The 22713-nt window shown below is 48.8% G+C and overlaps 1 protein-coding gene across 1 annotated transcript; it reads right to left on the reverse strand.

Moving 5' to 3' along the window:
- Window positions 1-111: 111 nt before the first annotated feature.
- On the reverse strand, window positions 112-21295 carry SCAMP5 (secretory carrier membrane protein 5). Its single transcript, XM_027521259.1, has 7 exons — window positions 21137-21295; window positions 8498-8552; window positions 7618-7746; window positions 5013-5169; window positions 3850-3951; window positions 3309-3426; window positions 112-3051 (listed from the first exon to the last, which is right to left on the reverse strand). The coding sequence occupies exons 2-7, from the start codon at window positions 8502-8504 to the stop codon at window positions 2857-2859; spliced, it is 708 nt and encodes a 235-aa protein (XP_027377060.1). The 5' UTR covers window positions 8505-8552; window positions 21137-21295; the 3' UTR covers window positions 112-2856.
- Window positions 21296-22713: the final 1418 nt, after the last annotated feature.

The following is a 22713-nucleotide window of genomic DNA, read 5'->3' on the forward strand; positions in this document are numbered from 1 at the left end:
CGACAGGCGACAGGCCCGCTGGGCCCACCCTACTTCCATGCCCCACAGCCCACGGTGCGGCTCCTGTACACAGGCCCTCATGAAGACACGTGACACAGCAGGGCACAGAGGGCCAAACGTTCCTCTTTATTATGGTTCACTCAGTTACCACAGACAGACAGGTCGGCTCAGGCAGGTCAGCTGCCAGTTGGAGAATGGTCTGTGTTTCCCAGAAACAAGGAGGGGCAGTGGGCACCAGCAGAGTACAAAAGCAGGTTACTGGCCAAAGACCTGAGGATTCGCAGAACTGACCTCAGCCTTCCTGCACCCCACCCTCAAGCCAGACCATCCAGCAGAGATGAACCTGTGCCCAGCCCCCACTTCTAGTTCAGTTCCCTCCCCAGGAAAGTGCATAGATGCCTGGAGATGCAGCATCCCAGGGCCTGGACAACCTGGGCCACGTGCGGGTATAGCAGGTCTTCCAAGGGCAGAGCCAGGGCATGGCCATCCAGGTCTGAGCCAGAAAAGAGCAAAGGCGGGTAGGACAGGAAGCTGACGGGAGGGAGCATCCAGCAGGTCAAGGACGCTGTGCTGGCAGCGAGACCACAGGCCTCCCGGAGCTACCAAAGAGGAAGAGGAAGGGGGCCAGAGGTCTGGGCGGGGAGAGAGGGAAGGGAAGAACCTAGACCTAGGGTCTCTTTTCGAGTACTAGGGGCTGTGACAACTGCTTTCCAGAGAGAAAGTGGTAGAGAAGAGAGTCAATCACACTCTGGCCCAAGCCTAAGGGGCCATCAGGAAGATAACTCCCAGAGGCCCTGGTTCCCCTTATAGGAAAATAAAGTACCTGGAGCTCAAAGCTCAGATGGCACTTGGAAATCCAGGTGCTGGGTTCTAAGCTGGAGCCACTCAGAGTGGCCAGGTGGAGTTTGGTTTTTCAAGCCAAACTGCCCAGGTGGGAGGTGGGGGCGATGAGTGAGAAATGGGCAGCTGCTCCATGGCTAAGAACCCACTCCTCTTCAGGCCTCCAAGAGAGCCAGGACCTCTACCAACAACATTCTCACAATGCCTGGGACACAACAGGCCCACAGGCCTCTATCACTGTCCTGGGAAGGAAAGGGGGTTCTAATGGGGGTGAGGAAGGGCCAAGAATCAAGTCCAGTAGACAGAGGGGAGCAAGTAATCTCAATATGATAAAAAACAGGAGCCAGAGAACCTCCCCTCCCACCCCACCTAACCTGAAACCACATTCCAGCTATTGTGCTTGCACACAGGGTTGGGCCTGTGCTTCTTCCTAGACCTTGAGTTCAAGTGCCCAGAACCGCCCTATGCCCAAGAGCAAGCTGGGGGGGTGGGTCAGGGGGGATGCATGATCCCCTCTCAGTTGGTCCTGCCTACCTTCTCTTCTGAGAAGACTCATCCCTCCAGGACCAGTCCTCTGAGCCTATCCCTTCCATCAGACCCAAACAGAACAGCTATTGCTCCCAGGAATCCAGTGGTCATTCAGAGACACCCAGCACCTGCCCAGTGGGCTTGAGTCAGTCAGACATCGCTCGGAGACCAGTAATTATTTATAGATCCTTTGTTCCAGCTGCACCTTGGGCTTGCCAGGTGGTGCTAGTGGTAAAGAACCCCCTGCCAACGCAGGAGACCTGAGTCAGGAAGATCCCCTGGAGGAGGAAATGGCTACCCGCTCCAGTATTCTTGCCTGGAGAATCCCATGGACAGAGGAGCCTGGTGGGCTACAGTCCATAAGGTCGCAAAGAGTCGGACATGACTGAAGCGACTTAGCAAGCACACAGCTGCACCTTTACACCTGAAAACTGCCCAGACACCACCCAGCCCTTCAGGAAAGGCAGTGCAATCTGCCCCTGTAGATGGCAGACATCACCTAGCACACAGTAGGGGTAGGGCAGGAGAATCAGGCCACAGCAGCTGCGAGTGTAGGGAGGGACACAGGCAGAGGGGCTCGAGGGGGCTCTGGGAAGTAAAGGAGGAGAAGGCAAGGCAGGGAAGAAAGGACCCTGCCTTACATTTCCATCCCCTGTGGGTCAGGTACCCAGGAGGTCTCCACATCTCTGGCTGTGTGCCCTCCCACATCAGGGCTCAGGCTCAGCTCCCCGTCCTCTGTCTGCTTCCTGGATCTGAGAATGGGCTTCAGTCTCAGGAGCAGATACAAGTGGGACCCTCAGCCTGGAGGAAGACAAAGAAACGCCACATGGGGAGGAAAGGAGCCCTGGGGAGGCCAAGAGACCACAGGAAGCGGGAAGAGAGACAGCAGGAAGAGAGAAATGGAGGAGGAGATTGTGGGAGGTGGGAGGGGAGGGCAAAGACCCAGATCCAAAGGAGCAAGGGAAGATTCCCTGCAGGTCTCCACCCTCCCCACCAACATTCCCAGGAGTGCTAAATACTGCTGCTTCCCTGGAAGACCAAAACTGGAAACAGTTTCAGCTCATAACCTTGGGAGGGGGCCAGGCTCTCTGCTATGCCTCCCCTGCCCCATGAGGGGTCCCAGGGCCGAGGTCAGACGGAGCAGCCTGATGGGAGGGTGGAGGGCTGGTTTAGTTCTAAACGTACATCTAGCACCACAACAACAGAGACCTCCACTGCACACTATTCACAAGGGGACACAGACACTACTACCGCCGCACGGGACAGCTCCAAGTGCAGCCCACAGCGCTCAGGGTGCTGGGAGCAGAGTCCAGAGGGTGTGGGGGAGGGGGGCACATATACGTATATATATATATAACTCTGATTCTTTGTACAAAGTGGGGGAGGAGAAAAAGGGAAGGGGGAACCCTGCTTGGTCACCACAACAGACCCTGTGGTTTGAGCCCCCACCCCACCGGCCCCCAGCCAGCTCCCGGTCGGTTGGCTGGTTCACATCTCATTGGAGTATGTGTAGTTGGGGGTGGCAGAATACTGAGTCTGCGGCTGATTCATGGCGCCCTGTGCTGCCCCCATGGCTGCATTCTGGGCCGCCTGCTGCACGTGCGGGTTCTTCCATGCTCCCGTGGTCCACTCCTCCTGAGCTTTGCTGAAACTCCCCCCGCTGCCCCGGTAGAATTTATGGACCTGTAGGGGGAGGAGCACAAGGAAGGGTTAATCAAGGGGAAGAGGCAGCCCGTCCAGAAAAGACGTGGGAGCCAGAGGTAAGTCACCATAAAAGCCAGTCCCCGCTCCCACCCGTACCCTGGGAGCAAAGTCCGTCAAGCCATCCCAGAGTGAGTCCCTGGGAAGACCACTGGGTCTTTCTGTAACTTGGAAGAAGGGTCGTTACAGATCACGGTCCCTCCCAACACCACCCTGTAGCTCCAGAGGCGGCCACATACCATGCTGAGGGCAATGAAGGAAAAGACGGCCATGACCGTGAACAGGACGGTGGGGATGAGCATCACCACTGCTGAGCCAATGTTCGTCCCGAAGAAGGAGATGGTGGCGATCCAGCCGCTGCAGAGACAGGCCAGCTGTGGGGCTGCCTGGCACAGTGACGGGCACCCAGGAGCCGCCCCACTAGAGTAAGGGACCTTCTCATTGCCACAGAGAGAGACCATATCAATGGATGGACAGGGCCTGTGTCAGTGCTTTAGGAAGAACCCTTGGCTCAGGAAACAAGCTTCTCAGAGCATAAGGCTTCCTTCTCTTGGGTTATCTCATGATGCTTGATATCCCTCATCACCCCTAAAAACCACTGCCTTATTCTCCTCTGATGCTATGCTGTATCTACTAAGTTATCCTGAATCCCTTCACACTTCCAATAACTCATGGTGTTCCCACAGGCCAGGCAGCTTAGCCCACAGAAGTAAGCAAAGGACACACCCCAGTTGCCGCCCAGCTAGCCCTGGGTCAGTCCCAGACACCCTGGTCTCTTACCAGACACCCCAGCCTGGGATGCCCACGGCCTGGATGATGCTAATGACCAGCTGGGCCATGAAGGTGAAGAAGAATGCCATGAAGCTAAAGGAGCTGTCAGTCCTGCAACAGAGGAGACATCTCCTGTCACCTGGGTGGAGGGACACGGCTTCCCTGCCTTCGAGACTTCCAAGTCCTTCCAAGTGTAAGTGAGTACTCAGTGGATCTTAGTTAAGGGGTCAAAATGGGACGCCATTCACCCATGGATCTTTGTAAGTTTCCATGTGTTGGACCTGTGTGTACCACACTGCACAGGGAGAGATCGCCTCATGAATGGACCACTCACTGGTACATGGATGGCTGGCACAGAAATAGATGGGTCTGTTGTGGCAGGAATAAACAGCCCATGTCAAAGGGTTGGACAACCCTACTGGCTCCAAGACATCAAGCTCCAGGGGTACATGAGGGGAGGGCCCCACAAGATAGAAAGTGCTGTTGGCACAATAATGGACACATGACTGGCACCAAGATTATAACCTAACTGGCACATAAACGGATGGATCCAATTGGCAAACATTAATATTAGAGGCCCAATTGGCACTGAGAGGGATAATCCATTGGCACAAAGATTGAAAATCCCACTTGACACAAGGCAGACACCCACTGGCACTAAGAGAGTTAGCCCTACTGATACATGGATGGGTAGTCCCTTTGGCACAGAGTTGGATGCCCTCGTTAGCACAAAAACAGTGTCAGTGGCACATGGATGGCTTGTCCCACTGGCATGTGGGTAGATGGTCTAGTTGGCACCAAACTAGCCAGCCCCATGGGTACCGGCATGGGCAGCTAAACCAAGACAGATAGCCCCACTGGCAAAATTTGTCATGCAGCTAGTTGCCTGGGGAAGGGAAAACAAGAACAAGTCTGGTCTCTATGTTGTCCCACCCAAGGGTAGAGTGAAGAAGGAAGGACCTAAGAGGAAGGCTCGGACTCCCAGCCCTCTCACTCCGGCCTAGAGTTCCCAGGAAGCCTAAATCCTACCTGGCAGTCTGAGCTGAGGATAAAGGGAAAGTGAGCTTGGGGGACAGCAAAAAAAAAAAAACAGAGAAAAATATGTAGAGAAGAGACAGGGGAGATGGACAAAGATACAGGGTTAGGAGCTGGGTTCAGCACCCGTCACTTACTTGAAGGCCTTGTAAATGGGCCGAAACCAGCAGACGTAGGAGCAGGGTGTGAAGAGGATGAGCCAGAGAAAGGCGAGGCCAAAGTTGGTGGCTCCCCCGCCTCCGATCAGCCACGCGAGACAGCCCACCAGGTTCACGGCCAGCGTGACGCTATTCACTGCAGACCCAGGAGCATGTACACAGACACCAGACGGACAGCAGACACGCACAGACACCAAGGCCCACGCAGAACACACAAGCACCACACACAGACATACCCATAACTCAGCACAGACCCACAATCAGACACAGGCAGACAGCCCAAGCCCAGAAAGATAGAGACATACACAAACACACATGCAAACCACATTTACACAGGTGCGCACCCACAAGTCACAGCAGCCAATACACACACAGAGATACATAAGATGCACACATAACACACACACACAGAGGGTATAGACTGTAAGAAAGATAACTGGGAGCTCAGACCAGCCCCCCACACACACCCCCGTTCCTGGGGATCTGAGAACTACAGAGAACAAAGAGTCCCCCCCGATCAGGAACTCAGAGTCTCAGCCTAGCAAGTCCTGTTGAAGAGTCCCAAAGCCTCAACCTGGGAGAAATGCTCTTCTTATAAGTATAGCCTCAGCCCCTGGCCTTCCCAGACCCACAGCAATCACCAAGCCCATGGCACAGGAAACCCATCTTCCATCTTCTCTTGCAAGGTAGGGCATGAAAAGGGGAAAGGAAAAGGAAACGTCTCTTTACGTCGTCATACCATCTGCCCCACACTTATATAGGGCAGGCAGCAGTGGCTGGGATCTCAGTCTTTCTTTAATCCTATTACACCACCTCCTCCAAGAAGTCTTCTTTCACTGCTGCAGTCTTATTCACCTCCCATCCCTCTGACCTCCTAACAACTTGGGTGCTCTCATGTTTCCCAAAGGACAAATCCCAGCCCATCAACCAAACTAGAGGTTCCCCAAGAGTGAGACCCAGGCTCCTTCTCTTCCATGCTTACATACTCTATAACTGAACCTCTGAATCACTGTATCCCTGAGTTACAGCCAGTAGGGACCTCAAGTCTCCTCATCTGATGCTTGCACTAACACACACCCAGCTCATTGGACATAAGGGTACTTGCTCCCTTCCTCCAATGTTGTTAGCCCAAGTCCCTTTAAGGCTCCACAAAGACTTGCTGAACAAGGACTCCCCTGGTGGTCCAGTGGTTAAGACTCCACCTTCCAACGCAAGGGACGGAGGTTCAATTCCTGGCCAGGAAACTAAGATCCCACGTGCCATAGGGCAACTACTGAGCCCATGCTCTCTAGAGCCCATGCTCCACAACGAGAAGCCCTTACACCCCAACTGGGGAAAAAAAGCCCCCACATGCCGCAGACCCCTCACGCCACAGCGAAGATCCAGCACAGCCAAAAATAAAATAAATTAAAAAAAAAAAAAAAAACACTTGCTGAATAAACAAAGGAAGGCAGGCTTAATCTTGGCCCCAAACAGCCAGGCATCTATGGGCTTGGCTTTTGAATAGAACTCTTTAAGCATCTCAAGGGTTATATACATTTCCTTGGGAACAAAGCATCTGGCCAGCACCTAGTAAGGACTTAGGAAGATATTTATAGCCCTTAAATCCAGCTTCTGGATGAGATCTTCTCAGGGGCAGAGTTCCCAGAGCCTAGGGCCACCGCTCCCCAAGTCTGGCCTGACAATACTGTCACATGAGAGGTACACCCCTCTCAGGGCCCCTCACAATGAGGGTAAGCATTTCTTTCTGTGAGTTTCAGCTGTGTTTCCTCATCCCTATTTATTACCACCAGATTTCCTGGAATCATGGTGTTCTCACTGATTTTATTTGCTCTTTACATAGAACACTCATTAACCTGTTTTTATTTTGTTTTGTTTTCAGTTTTAGTTTTTTTTTTCACCCTGTTTTTCTGTTGGTTTACATCTCTCTTCACAGTCCCATCTCTCTCCAGCTCATCTGATCTAGTACCCTTTTCGTAATTATTCTAACATCACAGGCCATCAGAAACTGGAGCCTTTAACTCAACCTCAAAACCTTAGAACATGAGAACTCGAGCTCTTAACACAGACCCACATGGAGGCACGGCGATCACTGAGCCAGTACCCATTTTCCTACAAATGAGGAAGCTGCCTCTTGGGAAGTCGAGTGACCAGCCCAGCCTGGTCACTATATCCCAACTGAACATTCTTTTGGAGCAATCTTCCAGCGAAAGCAAGAAAAATGAGGCTTTGAGGGGAGGAGTCCTCTCCAAATCCAGACACCTGAGGTAATCACCAGAGGTTCCCTGGAAAACCACTCCCATGAGAAGATAAATGAACTGCAATGCAGGCAGAGACCCCTCACACGCACCCGGCTGCTCTGTGACAGGGGCATGAGGAGAGGCTAGATGGGAAGTGAGGGAAACTGAGGCCTAGCTGGGGAGTTGGCCCAGGAGAGAAGCCTGCAGGAGTCAGGCAGGGACAGATGCTGCAGGTGAGGCTGAAGGACCCAGGCCTGGGGGCACCCCATCCCCGTGCCCAGCACCCGCCAGCACCCGCTCCCCCGCTCCCCAGCTCTGTAACACCCCTACCCCACAGCACTCACGCATCCAGAGGTAGTAGAGGCGCTTGGTCATGCTGAGATGCTGAGGAGGGATGTCAGCCTCAAAGTCTTGGTAGAAACATGGCTTTAGCGGGATGAATTTGGGCAGTGGTGGGAAGTTGTTCACTTTCTCTGCGGGTGAGGCACATTCCACAGTTTCGCCCTGAATACTCCCCTCCCCAGTGACCTGATATGATCGCTCTCCCCCTGGCCTGGGCGGCCCTCTTGGCCCCTGTGGCCACAGGCCACTTCACCATCCCCACCAGCTCTCCTGCTGCCTCAGGTCTCCAGAGTGGCCCTGAGGCAGCACCACTGTCAGAAGAATAAAAACAGTAAACACCGTCCATCAGGCATGGACACCGGGTCAAGGGTAGTTCTGGGGAGAAGCAGCAGGATGGTGAGTCTGGAGATGTGGGTTCCAGCCTCCACTCCAAGAATCAGTCATCACCCCTCTCTCCAGACCTCCGTTTACCCAGTGGGATGGGGGTCAAACTAGATAGACCCTACAGTCTCTCCAGTTCTGAGCCTTTAGAAACCAGACAACCCAGAAACCAGAAGGAAAAGGTCTCAGAGTATTAGAGAGTAATGGTGACAGAAAGGATGGGGACTGAGCTCTCCATGTCACTCATCGGTCAGATGGACAGGAGGGCCAGGGAGTCAGGATGGGCTATCTCTGGTCGCCAGGTTCAGAGGTCTGACAGACATCTAGACAGTGAGGGTCTTTGATAGATAAGTCTCGGTGGGGGACCAGGGGAAACCCAGGGGCAAGAGGACCGAAAGAATCTGATCTTCAAAAACTATGGGGTATAAACGGCCCAGGAAAAGGGCCACCCACCCTATGTCACTGTCCTGTCCTACCCATGTGGATCCACCCTCCCCTTACCTGACATGATGGCACCCGCTGGCCCAGCGGCCTGTCCACGCTTCTTTGTCTCGAACTGGAAGGAAAGAAGAGTCAGCGAAGGTTGAGGATCATGGCTCACCCAGCCAAGTACTTCTTTCAGCCCCAGCTGGGCTGGAAACTCCTCGGAGCAGGACCCGTCTTACAGAACCACCATTCCACCAGCTCTACCCTTCCAAGGACTCCTGCCCTTGACCTCCAGGCATAAAATCTATTTTCAGAAAATCCAAGGAGAGGGTGGCAAAGGAACCTGGGAGGCCACCTCAAGCAGGTGCAAGTCAAGTGACAGAGAAAGCTTGAGGAAATTCTATTCTTGACCTTGAACACGGCAGAGCCCTGGCCCCAGTCACAGGCTGGGCTCCCCTCCCCCTGCCTTTGTCTCGAGTCATTCATTCACTTCTTGAGCATTTATAACCTGCCAGGCACTGGGGAGACAGCATGAAGTGGTCCCTGCTGTTGGCATCAAACAGTCAATAACCTCGGCCGTGAACAGTATAAAAGAGAAGGATGGCTATGAAAACATGCACAGCATATATTAGGTGATCTGGTCTGGGGAGTCAGGAAAGCCGTAAGGGGAGACCTGAAGAATACAGAGGAGTTGCCTGAGGCAGGGCAGCCTCTTGCGCAGTGGGGAAAGCTTGCACAGATCCTGATGTAGGAAAGAGCTTCATGCTTCTGAATAAGGGAAAGAAAGCCATTGTGGCCACAGCAGAGAGTACGTGGAGAGGGAGCAGGAATGGAGGTGGGCAGGGTGGGATTCTTGAGGCACTTAGGAGGCCAATTAGAAGGGGCTCCAAGGTGGCTCTGGGGTGTGGGGGGAGGGAGGCCCTCATGAAGACTCTCTGCCAGCTTAAACCACTGAGCAAACGGTGGGCTGTTTACTGAGAGCCCCGTCATGAGAAGAGGCGCAGGGCTCCAGGGAAGAAGAGAAGCTTCATCGTGAACATACAGAGTCTGAGGTGCCGTGAGAACCTCCAGACAAGACAAAGCCTTGTAGGCTTTGGGAATATCTGGGTCACAAGCTTAGCAGGAGGCCTGTGCTGAGATAGACATCAGGTAATGGTTGGTGAGTGAAGGTTAAGGAAGCAAATGAGAGCATTTTACCAGAACAGTAACTTTGATAGATAAATACAGATATACTGAAAAACAGAAAATGGTCTATGGCCAAGCACTAAGGCAATGCAGCATCAAAATTTGGGCAGAGGGACTTCCCTGGTGGTCCCAGTGGCTAAGACTCCACGCTCCCAATGCAGGGTGTCTGGGTTCGATCCCTGGTCAAGGAACTAGATCTCACATGCCGCAACTAAGAGTTCTCTCTAAAAGATGCCACAGACTGCAAGGAAGACTGTAGATCCTCATGCGCAGCCAAATAAATAGATAAATAGAAACAGTAAAAAGAAAAAACAAAGTGGGCAGAGATTTCTATAACGTTTAAATCAGGCGAAGCGAATCTATGGTGTTAGAAGTCAGGAGGGTAAAGGGAACACAAGCATCAGGAGTGCTGGTCGTGGTCGGTTCCTGGACCTGGGTGTTGCTGACACAGAGGTGTTGATTTTGTGAAAATCCCTCAAGCATACGATTACAATGTGTGCACTCTTCTACCTGTTATACTTCAATTACGAGTTTGCTTTAAAAGAAAAACAAACCTTCCTAGAGTTCCAGTCAAATCCCTCTGGCTCTATTGAAGATTAGGCCATCATACTCTTTTGTGGTCCCTTTGCGATATGAAATCAAACACAGATGTAAAAACCTAACAACATCTACCACAAATGGAGAAGACAGGCATGACAAAGACAAGCGTGAGACGGTTCTTTTACGCTGCTGCATTAACTGTAACATTGTAATACCAAAAGATTGGAAACAATTGACATGTCTATCAACAGCAGACTGGTTAAATAAATGGTACTGGCTGTTTCTACCCTGAGGAGGAAATGGCAGCCCATTCCAGTATTCTTACAAGGAAAATTCCATGGACAGCAGAGCTTAGCATGCTGCAGTCCATGGGGTCGCAAAGAGTTGGACATGACTGAGTGGCTGAGCATGCAGCCACCGTTATTTCTAAAAATACTGATATGGAGAGCTCCACAATTACAAGCAGTTGAAAAAATGCAATGCATAGAATAGTTTAGGCTACCTTTCATGTTGAAAAAAAATAAAGCAGGGGAGAGGAGAATAAAAGTATTTTTTGCTTTTGTCCCCAGAATCCTACTCTAGTTATTTACCCACAAATAAGAAACAACAAATACATGTTTTCAGGATGATGCTATTTTACAGTAGCAAAATGTTGGAAGCAACTGTTCGAATAAACTTTGTATATCATTCAATAGAGTAACATGTAGCTGTAAAAAAGAAGAAGATGGTATCTCTGAACTTCTATGGAATCATTTCCAGTATATACAGTTAAGTAGAAAAAGCAGGGGATTCTCTGGCAGCCCAGGGGTTAGGACTTGGCGCTTCTGCTGCAGGGGGGATGGGTTTAACCCCTGGTCAGGAAACTAAGATGCTGAGAAACAGACGCCAGGAGCCACAAGAAGTGGCCAAAAAAAAATAAAAAGCAGAGTACAAAGTATTGTAATTAGAATGCTACTTTTTATATAAAAGAAGGAGAAACAAGAACATGCATTTATAAGTTTGTTTCTGCAAGAGAAATACAGAAAGAATAAATAAGAAACGAATGAAATGGTCATCCAGATGATGGAAGGGCTAGGATGAGTAGTGAGATTTCTCAGCGTAAAGATTTTTACAGATTTTTTTACATACAATGTCTTACGTATTCAAAAACTTACACCCGAAAGAAATGAAAGTCTAATATTGAAATAAACACAGGGATTTTCCTGGTGGCCCAGTAGTTAAGACTCTGAGCTTCCACTGCTGAGGTCCCAGGTTCAGCTGGAACCCAGGACAGGGAACTAAGGTCCTGCATTCTGGGCGATATAGCCAAAATATATATATATTGGAGAGAACCACTAAAATTGAAATAAACAAAAACAAATTAAGCTATCTGTACAGCAAACTGATAACACAATCACACAGGAAAAGGAACTGGCCAAGTGGCTTGATCTCAGTACTCTGTGTTCACTTAAAAGGATCTATCTCAACAGCAAAAACAACTAGAAAGAAATCTAAAATCTTAGCAGGTTTACTGTTGGTGTTAGTGTGGCGACTGAAACTTTTCGTATGTACCGACCGTAGCAGAGAACACATGAGAGAATGTGTTTGTGTTGTTGGAACCTGGGTTCTCACTGTTAGATACGGAGACAGAATATGGAATATGGGAAGATAAGAAAGAGTCTTGTGATGCTGGATTTGAATTGGAGGCATCGATATGAACTCATGTCTTTAAAAATATGTGGTTGGTCCCAAGCCAGGACAAAGAAATACAACATCAGCCTAGAACATCTTGTGGTGCCAGAAATAAGCAGGAATTCAACTAATTAGTACATGTCAAAAGGACACCAATTTGAAGGGGCTACCAATCAGCCAAATTTGGGAGAATTCAGAGCATCAAAAATAATGACAGTAATATAACATGTTGAGTTTAAAAAATAATCCAAAGTGACACTCATTTTTTAAATGAAGGAGGAAGAAAGCAAGCTCTTCTTTGCAGAAGAATGCTAGCTATAAATGTAGGAGTAACAGAATTAGAAAATCTTCTAATTTTGCAATCATGAATGTCACAGCTGATTCACACAAGGATCCGCAATAGCTGCTAAGTCTTTCACTAGGTGAAAGATTGTTGGGGAAGAAGACAGTCGCAGAGTCTCAAAGATGACTTATTAATTACAAAGGAGAACAGGCACTTTTACTGTGAAGAAAGTTGGCAGACGCCATCTTCACCAGGTGATCAAACTCAAACTCACCAATAATGGGACAGACATTATGGCTTCCCAGTGTGATATACCAGGAGGGGCACAGCATCACCTATGTAGTATTCCTGCCCCCAAATATTTAGCTTGAATCTAGTCAAAAGAAACAAGCAGTCAAATCCAAGTTGTGGAGCATTCTATAAACTAAACTGGCCAGGACATTAAAAAATGCCAACATCTGGGACATCCCTGGTGATCCTGTGGTTAAGAATCCCTTTGCCAATGCATGGGACATGGTTCCCTGGTCTGGGAAGATCCCACAGGCTGTGGGGTAACTAAGCCCAGGCACCACAACCACTGAAACCCGTGCGCCTAGAGCCTGTGCACGGCAACAGGAGAAGACAAAGAGGAACACAGAGAGGAGCAGTACAACAAAGAGCAGCCTCCACTCCGCTCAACCAGAGAAGGTCTGCACGCAGCAAAGAACACCCAGCACAACCATAAACAAATAAATAAAAATTTTTAATGCCAACATCCTAAAAGATTAAAAAAAAAAAAAAAAGATAAGGGATTCTCTAACCTAATGGAATCTAAAGCTATATGGCAACAAAAACTAAGTGTAAACCTTGATTGGATTCTGGTTCAAGGGGAAACAATGGGATATCAAGAAACTTGAATAGAGACTCTAGATAGTAATATTTGGGTCTATATCACATTTCTTGGGTGTGATAGTGTTCTTGAGGTTATGCAGGAAAATGTCCTTTTTCTTAGGAAATATGTGCTCCAGTGCTTAGGGGTAAAGTGTTGTGATATCTGAATCTTCAAATAGTTCAAAAAATAAGGAATAATGAATAGATATAGACAGAATCAAAGCAATGTAGCAAATGTTAACAACTGGTGAATCTCAGCAAAGTTACATGAGTGTCCCTGTTTTATTCTTTCAACTTTAAAGTTTTCAAGATAAAAAGCTGGAGGAAAAATATGAATAATATGAGTTAGGGATGATAACACACTGAAAGAAAAGAATGTGAAAGTTCACTATAACACACAAAAGAAAGGGAGATGGGCAGGAAAAGTTCTAAGACAGAAGGAATGATGTAATTTTTTAAATCATCATTTTGTAACGCCTACGTAGAACTGACACAGGCAGGGATCATCAACAGCTGCTTAAACCGCTGGGTGAAAGATGGCTGGGGAAGAGGGGAAACACACAGTCTGAGTGTCACCCCCCCACCACCACCACCACCACGTTATTTATTAATCACAAGAGAGAAAAGTTACTTCTGTAATGAAAGGATCTGGCAGGCCAAGTGACCAAACTTCTCAAACTTGCCTGATTATGGGACAATAGGACATTATGTGCTTCCTGACATGACTCATAGAAGAACACAACATCACCTATGTAGTATTACTGCCAAAATGTTTAATCTGAAAATAATTATTATAAAAAAGAATCTGACATGTCCAGATTGTGGGAAATTCTCCCAGATAAATGTTAATGTCATGAAAGATAGAAATTGGTAGAGGGACTCAGAGAGGAGACTTGCAGGAGATTGCAACCAAGTGCAATGAGTGGTCCTGGATTTTTAAATCATAGCTATAAAGGACATTTTTAGGATGAGTAGAGAAATTTGAATACAGACTGAATAGAAGATATTACTGTTGCTGCTGCTACTGCTAAGTCGCTTCAGTCGTGTCCGACTCTGTGCGACCCCACAGACGGCAGCCCACCAGGCTCCCCCGTCTCTGGGATTCTCCAGGCAAGAACACTGGAGTGGGTTGCCATTTCCTTCTCCAATGGATGAAAGTGAAAAATGAAAGTGAAGTCACTCAGTCGTGTCTGACTCTTAGCGACCCCATGGACTGCAGCCCACCAGGCTCCTCCATCCATGGGATTTTCCAGGCAAGTAAGTGTTAAATTTCTTAGGTGCTGTGGTTACATACAATAATACTTTGGTTCTTAGAAGACACATGCTGAAGTATTTAGAAATATTATGTCTTGTCTGCTACTTATTTTCAAATCGTTCTGCAAAAAATGTCAGGAAATTTCCTGGAGGTCCACTGGTTAGAATTTATGGCAATCATTTCACAATATATACAAATATCATTATGCTGTACACCTGAAAGTAATATATGTCAATTACACTTCATAAAAATAGATAAATATTTTAAGTCAGGGAAAAAATATATAGTTGTATTTGGCTATATATACACAAAGAATCAAGAATCTCTAGTAGGACATCAATAAAAAATAATTGTGGTTCCTGGGGGACAGAGGAACTGCATAGACATGGGAGTAGACAGGAGGAATAATTTTTACTATGTATCTGTTTTTTTTTTTTTTTCTTCTATTTTTGGCCACACCATGAGGCATGCAGGATCTTCCAGACCAGGGATCAAACCTGTGCCCCCTGCAGTGGAAGCACGGTGTCTTAACCACTGGACGGCCAGGGAAATCCCATTTACTATGAATCTTTATACCATCAAATCCAAGACACCATCAACTTTTAGATCATTATATTATTTACCAAAAGAAAGAAAATAAAACCCACCAATTTATAATGATAAGATGCCAAAATTTCAAAGATACAGACATTAAAATGTTTTCAGAAATATCAAAGTGTTTATTTTAGAACTGATGAAATTCAGGACATCTTTTTGAATTATGAATCGTGTAAATGTATTACCTGTTTAAAAAAAAATAAATGAAAAGAAAAGTCAAGCAGAAAAGCTGGCAAAGAATGAGCAGGAGCAGTTGATGAGGCAGGAGGAAAACCAGGAGAGTGTGAAGTCTCCAAAGCCAGGAGTAGAGAGTGGACAAATGTGACAGATGCCACTGAGAGGTCCAGCATCAAAAGGCCTGGACTGAAAAATGTTCAGTTCGCTCAGCAGCAGCAAGTCACCTGTGACCCCAGCAAGAACTACTCTGGAGGTGGTAGGAGCTGGGCTGAGGGGTTGGGGGTGGTAGCAGCCAAACTATACATTAGTAGTTGAACATGTAAGCTGAGAGCAGGTATAGACAACAATTTGAAGAAGCCTGCCTTGTTAGAAAACAGAAATAGGGTAATACCTGGGTAAGACAAGTAGTTCAAGGAGAGACTATGGCTCAAGGTTGTCTGTTTAGGATGTTAATAAGCTCGAGATGTGAAAGTTCCAGGGAAGAGTTGCAATTACAACAGAGACAGAACTTAATTAACGGAGCAAGCCCTTGAAACAGGGAGAAGCATGGGGTCCAGTGCAAGGAGATGGGGAGAAAAACATGATGCAAGCAAATGGGGGAGGTCTGAGGTCTTGGAAAGGACAGTGGGAGTCCCATATATCTGCTTCAATCTTCTCTGCAATATGGGAGGGAAGTTTGAGTCGAAAGGGAGGAGGTAAGAGTAGAGGATGTAACTAAGTCAGTGGGCAATTATAACACAGTCCGAGAAGTGCTCCACAAGAGCAAGTACACAAAGCTGTGAGAACCCAGAGGAGCACCTCCCTGGTCCATCCTGGAGGAGCCAGGGAGGGCTTCACAGAGGAGGTGATAGCAGAGCTGAATCCTGAAGGATAAATAAGAGTTGGCCAGGAAAAGAAAGAACCAGAAAAACATGTGCAAAGGGAAGGTCAGAACTATGGCATGGCAAGTTCAAGAAACAGAAAGCAGAGCACAGATAAAGCCTAAAGTGGAAGGAGTGAAAAAAAGGCAAAAATAGGGCCAAGAGATGGGAGGGGCCGGTCATCCTGGCCTTAAAGGCCATGAGCAGAATTTGAGCTTTATCCTGAGTCTTGGGAGAGACTGAAGGACTCTATTCTTCTTTTAAAAAAATATAACCTCAAAGTTTTTTTTAATAAAGTGAAATTATGTTGCTTTTTAGCAACATACATAAAAATATCTGCAAGTTAAAACAAATCAAAGTCCATAAAGGAGAAAACACAGGTTCTTCCAAAATCCACCTTCTCAGAGGTCACCCCTTTAACAGTCTGACCTTTAGGTTTCTGGTTTTTATGTATACATAAGCATATATGTGGAGAAGGAAATGGCAACCCACTCTAGTATTCTTGCCTGTCAAATCCCATGGACAGAGGAGCCTGGTGGGCTACAGCTCACGAGGTCGCAAAGAGTTGGACACAATTGAACACACACACACACACAAGCATATATGACAAAAATGAGGTCATTTTATACATGCTAGTTTATAACCACTCAACAATATCCCATGAAAATGTTTCACATCAATGAACACAGGTTATTTCAACCTTTTTAATGACTGGTCAACCAGTCATTAATGTCAACAATGTCCATGGCCACGGAGCAGTCAGTTGTGACATGGGCTGATTCGGGAAATTAGAAGGTCACAGCTTCAGGGAGTGGTGGAGCAGAGGGCAGTTGCCAAGAAATGAGGGAATATGAGGAGAGGAAGAGGGATACGTCTAGCAGACTAATTTTTTTAAAACTCAGCTGAGACTTTAATATAACACAGGGAATATTAGTGTCAAGAATGAAATACCATGCATTAAAGGATTAATAGCCATCTCTTGACAGTGAGATTATATTATTGTCTTTCTTTTATCTTTATTTTCTAAAACGTCTACAACATCTTACATCACTTTTCTATATCTATATCACTATGCACAAAGTCATAGGTTTAAAGCAACAGCAGTTAGAGGAAGACATATAGTTAGATGGGTTTTTCCAGATAGGAGACTTGAGCACATTAATAAGCAGGGCAGACAGTATTGTTAAGGAAAAAGAGCGGAGATACTAAAGATACAGTAGAGGGGGAAACAGCTGACAGACACCGATATCTCAGGAGACAGGAAGGGCCGGCATCCATAGCACAGAGTGGGTGTATTAGACTAGGAGCCCTAGGATTCAAGAAGTAGAGAAACACAGGTATGGTTCCAACTTCCACTTACACCACTCAACTAACCCTCTACATGAGTAAAGAGGCTTTGGGATAATGGTCCAAGTTTGGACTTCTCTTCCCATGGAATAGGATGGACAGCTGATGGGAAGAGGAAAGTGATGATGGTCCCGAGAAGTGATGAAGGGACAGCTGAGGCTGGAGACCCTCCATGGAAGCAAAACGAGACTATCCTGGTATGTGACGGCCACCAGAAGTTTTCCACATTCTTAGTGTAGAGTCCAGAACTGGGAGGAATTGAGGGGGGGTGGTCTGCTCTGGGGTGGGACACACGGGCCAATGACATGGTCCCTGAGGGCAAGAGCTGGTTAAAATCCAGGACCATGAAGTCCAGGAAGGACATGGTAGGTGCCATGCTCGTGAGATAGAGAAAATGGAAGTGTCAGAGAACTTGAGGTCTCCTAGAGGTCCCAAGGCAGGTAAAGCAGAAATTGGACTGTGGTCAGAGAACAATACTGGGGTTGAAGGTTTCAGAGGTGGCCACATGCCAGCGATGACCAGACTAGGTGTAGCCGGCAGAAGGAGCAGCTGAAGGAGGCATCACCTCGCATGAGACAATGGGATGTGGAATGGGAGACTGCAGTCCAACACTAACGTCCTCCAGGAAAACAAAGAAGAGAGGCGGAGGGAGAGTGGGCAACAGCTAGATTGTAGAAGCCTCAAGGGAGGAGGCTGGAACCCTGGCTCCAACCTGACCCCCATCTGGTCCCAGGCTGCCTCCCAAAGGTGTTACAGAGAAGTCAGTGTAGCAAAGTACTGATGGTGGGAAAGCCAGCGCTCAGGGCCAGAGCACAGGGCAAGACTGCCTTGTTTGTAGACTGTTAGCCCAGAAAGAATTTAGGCATGGGAGGGCTACAGAAGGCTGAGGTCACAAGAATGGAAGGTTCCAGGATCCTCTGCTCTTCTGTCAGGGATTAGCCTTTATACTTGGGCAGGGCGAGAGGGGAACAGCAATGACCGGCCTCTGCGAACCAAAGCTCCTAAACTGCAAAAGGAGAGAAATAGCAAGTCATTCCTCAACTGAGAGTCTTTCATAATGTTGGGAGACACTGGGAGTGCTACATATCCCCCTAAAGATGCAGGCCTAAGGGAACACTTCCTTAGTTATCAGTAAGATAGCAAATACTAACTGAATTTTGTTCAAAAGACAAACTATAATTTATTCCATTTCTAACTGTGAAGTTGAGGGGACAGAAGGTCCCACAGTAAAAAGAGTGAGGTCCATGCCAAAAAGAAGGGAGTCAAGTCTGGCCTCAGATCAGGACAGAGACCTGTGGTTTGTTCCAGGGCTCCCTACTCACCAGCATGAGCCCCATGCTTGGCATAGAAATGGTCATTTTCTTCCTGCCCACCCAGAGCTTATCTGCTAAGATGGAAGTTTCCCCCTCTGGCTCTACCTCTGGTCTCCTTACCCCACACCCAATCCCATATCCCCAGCCCTGATGTCCCAGAACCAAGACTCTTTCTCAGAAAACACTACTCTCCTGGCATTGCTCACACTGTCCTGTGATGACTCTCCAGTTGTTGAGTCACTAAGTTGTGTCTGACTCCTTGTGACCACATGGACTACAGCACTCCAGGCTTCCCTGTCCTTCACTATCTCCTGGAGTTCACTCAAACTCATGTCTACTGTGTCGGTGATGCCATCCAACCATCTCATCCTCTGTTGCCCCCTTCTCCTGCCCTTAATCTTTCCCAGCATCAGGGTTTGAATCTTTCTCAGAAAACACTACTCTTTTGGCATGGCTATCACTGTCCTGTGATGACTCTCCAGTAGCCCCTACTGATCTTGTGCCTGGCAGTCAAGGCCTTGTGTCAATCAGCTACAAAGCTCCCACCCACCACCTTCTGCTTCTCGTCCACACACTGACCCGCTTTCCAGCTTCATGCCGATCATATCGAGCCATCCATCTGCTTCCAGTGACCCTAAACCAGAGCCCTGCCAATTCCTCTCAGTCCTACCGTTTTTCTCATATCCCACCTCTTTTGGAAGCCCTTCTAGACATCCCTGCTGTGCATCCCACTATTTATATTCTGAACCAGTTATTGGGCAACGAATGCTCACTCATTCTCATCCAGTCTTTTTCTGGTTCCATCATGGATGGGGCTTCCAGAAGGGACTCAGCACAGAACAGAGCACAGAGAACAAGTCAATCACATTCTTGCTTAAGATGTGGACACAGAGCAAAGGAGCTTGGAACCTTCCATTCTTGTGACTTCAGCTTCCTGTAGCCCTCCCAAGCCCAGGGGTGGGAGTGGAGCAACAGACACCCTCCCCACAATCAGGCTAACCCCACAGTTTCATGAGCCCTGCTGTACCTCACTTCCTCCAGCAAACCTCAGAAACTCCAGGCTGTCAGCAAGAACAGAAGTGCAGCCTGCAGAGGAACAGCTCAGGGGATGGGGGCAGGGACAGGAAGAGGAAGGCAGAGGGAGAAGGGAGAAAAGGAAGAGGGAGAAAAACTGAGAGGGAAGCTCTAAACTAGAACACGCAGCTTCCTCAAGGGAGGTCAGTACTTAGTCCTATTATTTCATCCCAAGAGAAACGTGCTGGCAAAGAGATGCCCAGAGAGGGGAATCAATTTGTTCAAAGGTGGCCAGCCAGCCAGAGAAAAAGTTAAAAAAGGAACAGAGCCCAGGGCCCCTATCCAGAGCTCCTCTCCCAGGATCGTGCTAACTCTCCATGGCTTTGCTAGACCTAAGAAGACCCTCTTTCTGTGGCCCAGTGACCAGTTAGTCCTCTCTCAGCAACTCAGGCTCACCAAACCCAGATCAAATCTCAACTAGCAAGATCTGTGCAGCCCCAAACAAAATCTCCCTGCAAGAACCATTCCCCTCTTTCAGAGTCCTGCCCCTTGAAGACAGAACAGGTGGGGCATAGGCTACAAAATTTTCCAGACTTCCCCACCCCATGGGGATCAGTCACAAGGCTGGGCTCACAGGCCAGGCTTCCCAACAGCTATGCTTGGTTCCCCGCTCTGAGCCTTAGTCCAGGCCATTTCTGGAAGTGCCCTCCGTTACCTCTCTTCTCATCCAAATCTCACCTCTTCCAAGAGCAGGCTCTTGTTCACTGGCTCTTGTCTCCCTTTCTCCTTGTGCTCCTGGTGTCCACAGGAAAGTCTGCCTGGCCCTCCCTAAACCCCTCATCCTGGACTTGGGGCATTACGGGTTTGAATTGCCTGAAATGGCAAATTCTCTGTCCAAGACTCTACTTGCTTCCCCTAACCTCTAGATTGGGGGCCTCCAGAGGCAGGGACCGAGATGGGTTTCCAAGTATCTCCCCCCATCCTCGTGACCGAATCCTGTCAGCGTTACAATGAGCTCCATCTGGGCCCTCCACATACCACCCTGAAGCCCCGTTGGACCCCAGGCTCAAACCAGTGCACCCATCCCGAAAACCGGAGGTGGCTCAGACCAGTGGTCCAAAGGCCCGCTGCCTCGGTTAGGTGGGGGCTGGGGAACACAACTGCTCCTCCTGCAGGCGCCTCTTGTCAAGAAGGACCCCTAAAGAGGCCACAGTCACCCCGCCTCCAGGCGCCCCCCTCCCCGGCCGCGTGCGCCAGGAGGAGGGCCCCAGGAGGAGGACTGTTTGCTGGGAACGCCAGGTGGGCCTTGGGTTCCAGGTTCCAGAATCCAGGGGTCTGACGTCATCCAAGACCCGGGTTCCCTTTGCGGGAGCCGGGAATGGGGATGGTGAGGGCTGGTGGAGGCTTGGGGCACCTAAAGCATTCTTCCCCCGCCCTAACAGGGAAGGTCACCTCGACTCTCCACCTCTCCAGCTCGACCTACCCCCTGCATCCAAAGGTGAAGTGTAGCAGGTACAAAGCTGGAGATCGGGTGACCCTCTCTCCACCTGCGCCCAACCTCCCTGCAAGGCCCTTCTCTGGGCCCTTGGACCCGGGACTCACCCGCCGCTGTCGTTCGGCTGCAGAAAGGCCACCGCGCTGCGCTGCACCCAGCGATGCGGCTCGGAGCCGGCTGCGAGCCGCTCCGGGGCTGGAGGCGGGGTGCGCGCGCGCTCGCGCACGCGCGCGCCTCGGGCCACTTCCTCGCGCGCCCGCGCCACCTCGGCCTGCAGCAGCTGTTCTCGCGAGATTCCCGAGCTTTCACTGGGCCGCGGCTTCTGCACTCGCGAGAAGAAAGGCCTGGCCGCCCCTTCACCTTGCGGGAGCTGTCCGAGGTGCTAAGTTCCGGACTCTGGGCCGGATCAGGTTGTGGGCAGGCACTACGCGGACAGGAGCAAGTCGAGAACGTCGAGGAAGAGATCCAGAAATGGGAGTCTGGTACCAACAATCAGAGCCTCGGCTTCCAAATCTGTAAACTGGGAGAATAACCTCCCATGCCAGTTCCAGGAGCCTCTGGGTGTACCAGAAAGGAAGAGGGAGAGGGAGCTTCATAAGCAGGAGACTGATGAAAGTCCTTCGGATCTACAGGGCCAAAGTGACAGAGAGGGGATAGAGGATGGAAAATTAGAGATGAAATATAAAGAGTCAGAAATGAGACATAGACAAGGAAACACAAATCCAAAAAACCAGACATAGAAAGACAAGAGAGCAGAGCCATGAACATAAAGTCATAGTAACACGAAGAACAGAGTCATGGAGAGATTAAGATTTGGAGAGAAAAAAAGACAAGGAAAGATGAAGAAGAGAGCATGATGAAGTGAGAAAGAAATAAGAAACAGACAAGCTACATAGAAGAATAGAAAGGGAGAGGCTTATAAAGAAAAAACAGAAAAAGAAAGAGTGAAAAAGAGAAAGGGAGAGAGAGAAAATAAGAAAGAGACTATGGGTTTCCCTGGTGGTCCAGTGGTTAAGACTCTGTTCTCCCAATGCAGGGGGCCCGGGCTTGATCCCTGGTTAGGTAACTAGATCCCCCATGCTGAGACTAAGACCTGGTACAGCCAAATAAATAAATATTTAAAATACATATTTAAAAAAAAAGAGGCTGATATGCAGAGATGAACACTGAAAGTGAGTAGAGACTAGGGTAAATGTTTTAAAGCCCAGAATCAATGAGAGTTGCCAGAGACCCACTTGGAGAGATGAGGCTGGGAGTAAAAGACAGACAGGCTTTCATTGTGAGTGATGTTTTCATATGTAAACCTCTTGTGGGATATCTACAATCAGGACCACCCTCTATCCCACCAGCCAATAAATAGCTCCTGCCCTTCATGGTGCCCTCCACCCACACCATCCTGGGCCTAGAAGGGGGCCTCAGTGGGTGGGAGACACTGTGGGGATTCTTTGCCCAGAATAAGGGCCCATTGTATGGTCTCAGCCTGCTGGGAGTGGAGCCTCACTCCCACAGCTGGGTTAGAAAAGGAGTGGGAGTGAAGAAAGGCAGACAGGAGTTAGTGCAGGAGAGGCAAGAAAAGGGAGGGAGCTTCAGAGGCTATGGAGTCTTGAGCAGGAAGCATGATCTATGCAGGACAGAGGAGTCATGGGCTACAGAGCAAGACAAGAAGATTCTGCTTTTGATCCTG

The sequence above is a fragment of the Bos indicus x Bos taurus genome, chromosome 21 (genome assembly GCF_003369695.1).
Source record: "Bos indicus x Bos taurus breed Angus x Brahman F1 hybrid chromosome 21, Bos_hybrid_MaternalHap_v2.0, whole genome shotgun sequence".
Taxonomy (NCBI): domain Eukaryota; kingdom Metazoa; phylum Chordata; class Mammalia; order Artiodactyla; family Bovidae; genus Bos; species Bos indicus x Bos taurus.